The sequence below is a fragment of the Streptopelia decaocto genome (assembly GCF_964273445.1).
Source record: "Streptopelia decaocto genome assembly, chromosome: 13".
NCBI classification, from domain to species: Eukaryota; Metazoa; Chordata; class Aves; order Columbiformes; family Columbidae; genus Streptopelia; species Streptopelia decaocto.
This window is the reverse complement of record NC_138668.1, coordinates 9266737-9277487: the sequence shown is the minus strand read 5'-3', so window position 1 is coordinate 9277487 and position 10751 is coordinate 9266737. Positions and strand designations below refer to the sequence as shown.

General features: G+C 39.9%; 1 protein-coding gene across 1 annotated transcript; it reads left to right on the top strand.

Annotated features, from left to right (window-relative positions):
• The first annotated feature begins 770 nt into the window (after nt 1-770).
• Nucleotides 771-10027, top strand: ALG1 (ALG1 chitobiosyldiphosphodolichol beta-mannosyltransferase). Its single transcript, XM_082064304.1, has 13 exons — nt 771-976; nt 1105-1182; nt 1695-1798; nt 2301-2449; nt 3047-3136; nt 4140-4250; nt 5131-5252; nt 6058-6096; nt 6669-6728; nt 7469-7579; nt 8560-8674; nt 9399-9474; nt 9815-10027. The coding sequence occupies exons 1-13, from the start codon at nt 772-774 to the stop codon at nt 9947-9949; spliced, it is 1395 nt and encodes a 464-aa protein (XP_081920430.1). The 5' UTR covers nt 771; the 3' UTR covers nt 9950-10027.
• The last annotated feature ends 724 nt before the right edge of the window (nt 10028-10751 follow it).

Sequence of the window (10751 nt, the reverse complement as noted above, 5' to 3'; positions counted from 1 at the left end):
ACTGAACTAACTGAACTGAGTCAGAAATTTGATTGGACTTCACAGCCATCTCTGCCCATGATTTCTGTGTGACCCTGAGCTCAGCATCTGACCTTGGATAAAATACTCTCTGTCCTCTACCATACCCAAATGTTGCAGTAAGTGTAATCCTTTTTTTTTTTTTTTTTTTTATTTTTACCTGGCAAGGATATTTCTCCAAGCCTCCCAAAAATATCAGCAGCAGATTCTTAACCGCAAAGAGCCCTTCTTGCCTGAGCTCACCTGGGACGGACACCAGACGCTGTCCTCACTCTTTTCATTAACTTGAGCATCTTTGTTGTTTCACAGGTCATTGCGTAATGGCGAAACAAACACTGCAATACAAATACCGTGACCTTGAACAAGAACTACTTTTCTTCACAACCACAAGTACCAGTTATTTACTAGCTTTGAAACATTTGGGGTCATTCTGCACTAGATAACATGCCACTTTTTTCAGCGATGACAACTCCTTTACCGAACTCTCAACTCGGGCGCAGTGAGCAGGGGCGTCCTTTCAAATTCCCTGCAAGAAAGAAAGTCCATTTTGCATCCTACCGTAAACGCACTTTAAAATACACAGTTTTGAAGCCTCCTCCGGTCACCTTATTGCCAGCCACAAGCATTTTTAAAATTATATTTGACCTGGAGCCTGTCGCTGTCCACTCGTCCTGTGGCCACAGACTCGAGCGCGGGTCCGCCCAGAGCGCGCCGCCGCCAGGGGGCGCCCCGCGCAGTTCCCGGCGCCACAAGATGGCGGCGGGCGGGGCGGCGCTGCTGCTGGCGGGCGCGGCGCTGGTCGCGGCGCTGCTGTGGCGGCGGCGGGCGGCAGCGGCGGGCGGCGGGGGCCGGGTGTGCGTGGCGGTGCTGGGTGACCTGGGCCGCAGCCCGCGGATGCAGTACCACGCGCTGTCGCTGGCCCGGCACGGGCACGATGTCGCGCTGCTGGGCTACGTCCGTGAGTGAGGGCGGGCGGTCCGTTCCTCAGGGGACGGCCCGGCGGGAGCTGCGCGGAGGTGGCGGCCGGGCTGGGGTCGGGGTGGTGTGCGGGGATCGCTCCTCTGACGGGCCTCTCCCCTCCGGCAGAGAGCAGGCCGCACGGCGACGTGCTGCGGAGCGGGAACATCCGGCTGGTGCCCGTGGCGGAGCTGCGGGGGCTGCGAGGTGGGTGCGGGACGGCTCCGGCTCCCGGCCCCGCTCGGGGGCCTGGGCCCCGGGCGGCGGGGAGCGAGTGGCGGGGCCGGGGTGCGGAGCGGGTGCTTGTGTTCGGGGACAGAGGGGGAACGAGACGTACATGGGAAATGACCCGAGGGGGGTTGGGGCTCGCTGCTGCGCGGAGTGCGGTCTGCAAAGGCTGCTCGTCCTTGGGGCTTCCCTGCCTGTTCTAAACACTTGCCCCCGAGTTACTTGAGCTCATTAATGCAGCTCTGATGCCGGCTGAAACAGGGACTCTTTTTTTTAAACCTTGTGTGGTTTTTTCTAGTCCATCCATAACCTGGTTTCTTCCTATACAAAATAGAAATTTATAGTGACTGCAAGATGTTTGTCTAAAACCAGGTTTCTATTTTTACAGCATGTCATTACTTTAAACCTGTTTCTGCAGAGACAGGTTCTGTACGAGGTGCACGTTTCTGGAGAGCCGCAATATTCTTACCGGATTTTCTGTTGCTTTACAGTTGGCCCGAAGGTTTTCCAGTATGTCATAAAAGTTATTGTGCAGGCAATACAATTACTGTACACAATGCTAAAGATAGATCAGCCATCCTATATTCTTCTTCAGGTATGTTTTGTGTTGGGACTAATTTTAATAAGAAAAAATAGTACTGCATTACAGGCCATGTTCAGCAGTCTCAGACATTGTTCTGATTATTTGAGAGCCAAAACCGGCCTATTTAATGGTGTAAACCTGTGTCAAACTACTTATTTGGCTCTAAACTTTGATTTTTCTGTTAACAACTCCTGTTTGTTCTTCCTGTTAACTGTTGAGCTTTCCAACCTCATCGGCTTGGAGCAGTAAAGAATAAATCTTAACTGAAACGTTTGTGTGTTTATTAGAGGGGAATTTTGATCCTGATCCAACAATAAAATTTGAAGAGTCTACCAGTCTTTATAGGAGAGACTGGCAGTTCTATAATCTGTGAATACAAAATTGTCACTGTTCATTAAGAGCCTTTAAAAGGACATAATTTTAATAATTTTATTTTCTTTTTCTGGTAGTTGCTTAGCATTTGTCACTTTACCACAGTCTTATGTTGTTTTTACTTGTTTTATTTATAAAACAGAATCCTCCAGGCTTACCTGGTATAGCCGTTGCCTGGGTCGCATGTCTTTTCTGGAGAAGCAAACTGATAATTGATTGGCACAACTATGGATACACTATAATGAGTCTGAGTCACGGAAGAAATCATCCACTAGTACAAATTGCAAAATGGTTTGTACAGTAATTCCTTTTCCTCTTTATAAACTATGGACCTCTGTAGAATTTGGAAGAATGGAAACCAGTGGGGAGAATATAATCAGCCATGGGCTGTTTCTGTGAAGGATTTCTGTATTATGCTGTGTTAAAGCCTTTCTGTTTCGTAGAGCACGTTCTGTAAAATACCTTTGTTAAACACGTAAGAAGGTGATTGATGAAGTAGGCAGGCTGCTTTTATGTGCATATGCAAACTTCGACCTTGTTACTAGAATTCCTTTATGTATACTGGGTTGTTTTATTCCCTAGTGCTGCTTTACACTCCAGCTCATTTTTAAAGCTCTGTTTCTTGCTGAATCTAATTGGTTAGATGTACATAAAGGCTTTAAAGGCTTTCGAGTGTGGTGTTCTTGGATCTTAGAGAATAAGGGAGTCATGCTGTATCCCTTCTCAGACTGATACTGCTTCAGTACAATTAAATTTCAGTTACTGGGAACAGTTTGGTTTCTTTTGGTTTTGTTTGGCTTTTAATCAGCATTGGCACTGGTGGCAGTTATTGTTTGTTTAATGCAATTGTCTGCCTGTGATTGCAAACTAAGATTTAATTTTTTTCAGGTATGAAAAACTTTTTGGGCGTTTGTCAGACTACAACTTGTGTGTCACTAACGCAATGAAAGAAGATCTATGGGTAAATTGCAACATAAAGTAAGTCAAATACCTATAACAAATTACTGTGTGCATATGTGAAATAAAATAATATTGTAGCGAGTGAAGCACAGACTCTATTTTTTAGGTGCAAAGAGAGACGTTTATTACAAATTCAGGCTTGCATTTATACTTGCGATGATGCCTGCTCAAGCATTTGCTGATTGGCTAAGTTAGTCATTACATAAGTGGTATATTTTGTGTTCCCACCAAAGTTGCTGCCATAAAAGCATTTTTTTGGTCTATCACAAGCTACCCCACTGTCCTTAATGTATCAGTTAGCATCAATCCTTTTGTTCTTCATGTATCAGTTAGTATACAGTCCTTTCTTCTTGTATTTTCCCACCAACGCTTGTTCTCACACTGTAAACTTGTAGTTTCTCACAGGCCCAATGTCAGAATACTGCCATAGAATATAGCCCTGGTGATTCTGGATTCAGAGGGATCTTGCAAAAGCAACTTTCCCAAGGCGTTTTGTTAAAAAACTGAACTAATGTGTTTCAGGGGTGATGAGCTAGTAGAGTGTGGGCATACAACAATCTTCGTTACCCTTCAAAATTATCACCCCATTGACTAGAAGGTGGCAGTCCAGGTGCTACTATGGAATCAAAATGAGGCAGACATCACTGGGTTCATTAATAACTCATCTGCCCTGCAAATTTTTCATTTGCAATCAGAGGGCTTTAAAATCAAAGTTGCTCAGGAAAGGTTATGAAGTTTAAAGATCAGGACAACTGTGTCTGCAGATTTTATGGTTGCATTACACCCCTTAAATGTGCACTCAAGAAAGGGGTCCTTTGTTACGGGATTAATGTGTCCACCTTGGTGTATTCCAACAAACTTCAGGAATACAGAAAGTTGTAAACATAAAAAAAAAATCATTATTGTGCTGTATTAATTAACTTAATTATGTTCTGCTTTACATCATTTTAGCATGTCACTGTACCACGTGTGTTTTATTACATCTGTGTTTAATTTAAATTGTTTATTTATTTTATTACAGGGCAGTAACACTGTATGACAAGCCAGCTTCTTATTTTAAGGAAACACCATTAGAAATTCAACATCAATTGTACATGAAACTTGCCAAAGACTATGAGCCTTTTAAACCACGGTATGTTTAAGTAAAGCACACAGTTACAGTCCTTAGCTGAATAACATAAAGTTATTGCACTTAGTTACCAGAAATACTTTTGCATGGTGTCACAAGTTACTGAACATCAGCAGGTAGAGTGGTCTCTGCGCTTTCAGCTGACACTGTGCATGTTAGCTTAATTGTCACTAGGAGAGGCCATGAGTGAAATCATTGAGCTGTGATAACATAATGCTTGGTGTGTGAAATAATGAAGTGTTTTACTTTTAAAGACGTTGGAATAAGTACTGAGGGGATCTGTAATATAATATCTGTGGGCTGGAACTCAGCAGTTGTCAGTTCCCACTGAACTCGATGACAGTGGCTGGATGCTTCATTAGTAGCAATCCTTCCTGTCGCTTACTGTGGAGAGCTTTTAGGATTTTGGTTTAAGCATTAAATGTTCCTCTCTGGCTATGTGCAGGATGTCTCCTATAGTAGATCACTTTAACAAGGTGTTATTTTATCAGCCTAATGCTTCAAAAATAAGTGAAAGCCATGGTGTATAGAAGGCTTGGGGTTTTTTTTAATGCCTGCCATACAATTATAGGTTTTGAGTTTAATTGCATAAATGTACTGTTGGCCTCCATCCTGTTTGAGACCGAGCTGGAAAGAGGGGCTACTTTCTCAATTTGTTAAGGAAAAAACTTTGTTAGAAGGTGGAATCATGCCTATAGCAGTGGTGTCACTAGGCTCTTTGTAGTGATAGAAAAGATGGAAGAGCTGTCTCACTTATGATCAAGTATCTCTGCAACTCAGAAACAAAGTGTTTGGAAATTTGTGCTGGTTAAGCATAGTATTTCCTTCTGTGATTGTTGGTGGTGTTTGTGTAGTCCATACTCAGAAAATTCTGTTTCCATAGTACAGAGTCTCTCAGTTTGAATTCTGAGACATCTGCCTTTACAGAAAAGGATGAAAAAAATGGACATGTGATAAAAACCAGAGGACGGCCAGCTCTTCTAATCAGCAGCACAAGCTGGACAGGTTTGGAAACGAATAGTTTTATTTTTAATATTTAACCACTGTTTAACAGAAGATAAAACAAGGACTTTTTATACTTTCTCACACTTAACACTTGCCATGCCACAGAGGCATGTTTACATCACCAGTGGCAAAGTTATTTCCATTCATTTGGCTGGAAGTATATAAAGACAAGTTGTGTATTACCTACCTCAGTGGTTAAAAAGAGTTGATTTTTAAAGTGGTATTTTAATAATGGAGATGCAGTCTAGAGGCTCAGCTTCAAGAATGGTTGTAGAGATTTCCTACTTCTTTTTTTAACTTTCATTCTAGACATACTATCTTGCATGGTGGTGTAAAATGGATTAATAAACTAAAATATTTACTCCTTTATTTCTGATAATGTGTATGACATAATTTTTTCACTTTCTTTTCCTCTTTATGAAAAAGGGAACAGAAAGGGAAACAAATCCATTGCTAGTAATCATGGGCAGACTTGTCTAAACCTTTGAATTACCAGGGCAAGTTCTATACTTAATCCTGTAGCTTTAGAAAACAGACATTTTTAACTTGATGGCATTGAGGCTGGGCAGTATTTGTGGCTTGTTTGTCTGCTGTGTTGGCAAAAAGGGAAGCAATTAAGCCCTGTATCTGAGAATAAATTTTATTTATTAAAATAGTTCCAGCAGATTTTTAATAGGAAAAGCATGTTGCATATTTAAATTATTTAGGTGAGGGTGAGGAAAACCTTGATTGATGTTACTTAAAGACAATAATTCATTATAAGTGATAGAAATATGAATGTCACTAATAAAGCCTTCTCTTTCAGAGGATGAAGACTTTTCAGTCCTTTTGAAAGCTTTAGAAGGTAGGTATGAAGGAATTCATCTCACCTATTAAAAGAAAAATAGTTGTTTTCTGGACAGTTGTGAAGGGTTTTGCTAAGGAACAATGCTTCCGTATGTAGTGAAAATGCAGGTGTATTTGATTAATTAGCAGTCATTTAAGAGGAGGAGTTGAAATACAGAAGTGTAACATCTGGATTCAATTAGAGTAGTTGTCAGGGAGAATTATATTTCTAACTAGCTTGTAAATTGCAGTTTTATTTTCCAAGCTATTACATATACTCTCCATAGGTATCTGCTAATAAGAAAGAAGGGAATATGTATTGTCTCAGTAGGCTTTGCAGCTGCAGTTTCTAAATTGATACATTGAAACAGCTGATTTGGTGTAGTCAAACAAATGCTTCGTGAATAGTGCATTGTAAACAGACTGTAATTTATTTCTACAGAAGTTTGTCAATTTTAGCATTGCTAAATTTACTGTTTTACTAGGTATATGCTTGTGAAGTAAGAAGCTAAACAATTACTACACTGTGACGATTCTTAAACCAGGAATCAGTGTATTGGGCAGCTCTAAACAGTTTTTTATCTTCTCCAGATTATGAACGATATGTCAATGAAGGAGTCAAGCTTCCATCTTTAGTATGTGTGATAACAGGTAAGAGTTCATTTGTATTACGATTCTTTCATCGCTAATACAGAAGACTTCGTTTGCACTTTTCTATGCTGACTCTTCCGTTGATGGTGCGGAGAGAGGAGGGACGGTTACCTTTATGTCTGATTATGAGACTAGTGCTTTATAGTTGAACTGATACAGCCATGTCATCAGGGCACATCTTTAACAAGGAGAAGCTCTCAGCCCACCTACCTAGGATAGCTGTGCATTACTCCATGTTCAAAAGAATTTAAGCTCAACATTGAGATGCTGCAGTAAAAGAAACTTAAAATCTGATGTTTGGAGTGTTACACAGAAAGTTTTTTATTTAGTCCTAGAAAAGCAGATGTACTCGTCAACCAAGGTTTTGCCAAAAAAGTTGTGTAGGCAGAATGAATGCTGTTTCCTTAACTTTCTCATTAAGAATAAATTAAAAATTAGTGTGAATTGGAAGGGCCAGTTGTGCTGTTGAAATTCGTCATTAGTTATTTGGTTATCTTACGGCTGTATAGAAAATGCAAGTCAGGAATGGGGGATATCAGTGACAGGCTTTTCTGAAAATTGAGTAAACAGGTCTAGGTTCACGGTACTTTCAAGGATACTTAGTCTTTTATGTGTCCTTTTTTTGAGGTACCTGATACAACAGGAGTTTGTCAGCCATACAGTAAGATGCACAGACCACACTATTTTCAGTCATGTTGACAAAAAATACTATTATCTATATTTTTTTCTGTTTTAAACAGGTAAAGGACCTCTAAAAGACTACTACAATGGGCTGATAAATAAACTGCACTTTAAACACATCCAGATCTGTACGCCGTGGCTTGAAGCTGAGGATTACCCTCTTTTGCTTGGTAAATAATGGATTATGAAATAGGCTTGAGAATGTTTGAAAAACAACTTAGGAAATTTGCAGGGAGCTGCTACAGATTTTTCCTGGAAGCTGCTAGAATATATTAAGCGAATGAACTTGCTTGTTAGTGACAGTATACATATATACTATCCGTGGTTTTGACTCATGCCAGCAAATTTGCTAAATTTCTCTAACTACACTTTTTTAATGGTATCAGGAGAAGTAGATATAGTAGCTGTGTTGATATTTTTAGCTTGTTCTTTGTACTCTTCCTTCCCTCTAACTATGCTGAAATGCAGCGTGCTGATGTATATTCCAGGTTATTTCAGGGTCACTTTAGTAAATGAAATAATAAAGTTTTTGGCTCAGCAAGCAAAAGTAGCTGAAATTCTATAACATGTCTTTGGAATAGTTGAGCATGTCCATTGTATTAGCATAAGCGTGAGTAAGTTTAATGAAGTACTAAAATACATATTCAGCTTGATCTACATTTTGCGGAGTTCGAGCCTGCTGATTCATATGGCTGTAAAACACTGTGTTTATTTGGTACGTTTGAGCTACCTAATGTCTATAGAATCATGCTGTAATTTCTCTATTTTGAAATCCCTTGAACGGGAATAGGTGGCTAGCAAGGCACGCAGCATGTCCCATCTGGGTTGTGGTGGAGTTTTCCTGTGCACTTACCCATTCTTAGCAGATTAAAAGGCAGAAAGGCTGTTTTAAAATCTGTAAAATTTTAAAATTCCCTTTAATTCAATATCTGCTCACCTGGTATGTTTCTAAAACCTGACTAATTTTAGTCACAAAATAAATTGCTTTTTCTTTTTCCTGAGTGCTTGAAATCGAGTCAGCCTGGACAGTGTTGAAGGTGGCTCTGTTTAGCTCGCATCACCCAAAGTAGAACATAAATAGGTTTGCAGTAGGGCTAGAAGAGCTGCTTTCAGAGAATTCAAACTCTTGTCTGTTTTGTTTGTTCTTCAGGCTCAGCAGACCTGGGGGTGTGTCTCCATAAATCATCTAGTGGTTTGGATTTACCCATGAAGGTGGTAGATATGTTTGGCTGTTGTTTACCTGTATGTGCAATACATTTTGAATGGTAAGAGCTTGCTTATTCTGATAGGGTTTAAGTGGATCATATAAAACTGTTATCGCAAAGCAAGAGTTTAACAGCTTCTGTGTGTATCAAAGGAGATTCCATTATTAAGCCATAGCAACTTTTTTTTTTTATTTTTTAATTCAATAAGATAAATTAGAAATCTACAAACTTGGGAGTATTTAATGCAACTAATTGCCTTAAAAACCTACCCCGTAATCCTTTGTTTCCATATACTTTGTGTAAGAAAACCTTCCTTCTGAATAAACATGTCTGTTCTGTGAAGGGATGAGTGTGTGCATAGTCAACCATAAAATTTGCAGTTCTTTTCAGGAAACCGTAGCTTTTATAAATAAAATTCTTTGTGAAGGTCTTAGGGACTGAATTATGGCCAGATTTTCCTTGTAGGTTAATTTTAAAGTAGATCATTGCCCTGATATTTGCTGTATGTCCAGATGCACAAAGACAGAATGAGGGCCCTTTTGTACTGTAGTGGTAGATTTAGATAGCCTGACTTAAAAGGGAGAAAGAGAGTCTTTAAATGTAAACATTTGGAGGTGCCTTCATTCCATTTTGTCAGGTATGAAGCTCATATCTAGACATCCAGGATCATGTTACAGGTATCGTAGCATTGTCTCTTCAGATGTCACTCTGCAGCTTTTTAAATGTATTATGTCCCTCTCACTGCTTTTTGTCTCACATTTTTTTCTATGACTTTTGTTCACAGTTTACATGAACTTGTGAAACACAATGAAAATGGTCTGATATTCAGGGACTCAAATGAACTGGCGGAACAACTAAAGGTAAAGGCTTGACTTATTTTTCTTTCCCACTAGCTGTGTCCGCAAAGGTGCTACCATGTGAGCCGCCTTTTCATATCTGACTATCATCTGTGTATTTTGCATTCTCAGAAGATATTGCTTTGCCTGGTCAGTGTTATTGGCCTAATTTCTATTTGAATATTAATTTGAAGCTGGCAAGAACATTTTAAATATAGTCATCATTCACTATTTACAGGGCCAGATGAAAGAGTGCTTTCTTGCTGCAGCATTTGTAGTTAAGGGTTGTTGTTGGGGAGGCTAGAATGAGCCTAAAATGTAACACGATGGTATTTTTCTGTGGTTTTCCTTTTTTAAATTACAGATGCTTTTCTTGGAATTTCCTACACTGGAAGGCAAACTTCACAACTTCAGAAAAAATCTCCGTGTGTCCAAGCAGCTGCGCTGGGATGAGAGTTGGGACCAGACTGTTCTTCCTTTGCTTGGGCAGAATAAATGACACTTTGCCAAAAAAGCTAATACATTCCTGGCGATACATCGATTTGATAAATAGTGAATAAACACTTTGTGTTGTGTATGGTTGCAGTTTTTAACTACTTCATCTTGGGACAATTGTTTGGACACACCTTTTTGTTAACAATTTGAGCTGCTCATGTGAGTAATAATAGCGCTGGAGCTGTGGCCGAGGTCCTTTGTGTGCCAGTGGTGTAAGTCTTGAGGGAAGAGGGTTCCTGCACTGATGAGCTCGAGCCTTGTGTCTGGACAGCCTGTCCTTTCTTATCGCTTGGGATGAATCTTTACAAAGTGGGAGGGAGGTTTGGTTACTTTAGGGACTTGTCCAAAATCAAACACCTGGGCTGCTTAAAGGTCACTTTTTGGTGGAGGTACTTAAATACGTGTATCAACTATTGCCAGGCACTTTAGTAGGTGAATTGGGTATTTTTTCTTGCAAAAGGGAGATGCCTTTTATTTGAATTGTTTTATATGAACAGAAGGTTATTTTGGTTTTTTTAGCCAGTTAATATTCTTGGCTAGTGTTTCTCAGGCACTAAATATCCTCTCATATGATCTTATTAAGACAGAACCATTTAGTTTCAGAGTTGTTTTCCTTTTTACGGTGTGTGCAAGAATATGAAAGTACAGCCACTAGTATGTGACAGCTTTATTGAACACTTGGAGGAAAATATACCTTTCAGTGAGTGTTGTCCTTGTACACTGAGATGAATGTGCCCATTTACCTTGAGGAAGAACCTAAAATGTAGCTCTTTTTGAACAGATGAATAGAAAAGGAAAAAATAAAA

Excerpts from the sequence above, each read along its gene's own strand:
- ALG1 (XM_082064304.1), top strand. The coding sequence starts at position 772 with ATGGCGGCGGGCGGGGCGGCGCTGCTGCTGGCGGGCGCGGCGCTGGTC. Across the intron at positions 2,450-3,046 it reads CTAGTACAAATTGCAAAATG|GTATGAAAAACTTTTTGGGC; the intron begins GTTTGTACAGTA and ends AATTTTTTTCAG. Across the intron at positions 7,580-8,559 it reads GGATTACCCTCTTTTGCTTG|GCTCAGCAGACCTGGGGGTG; the intron begins GTAAATAATGGA and ends TTTGTTCTTCAG.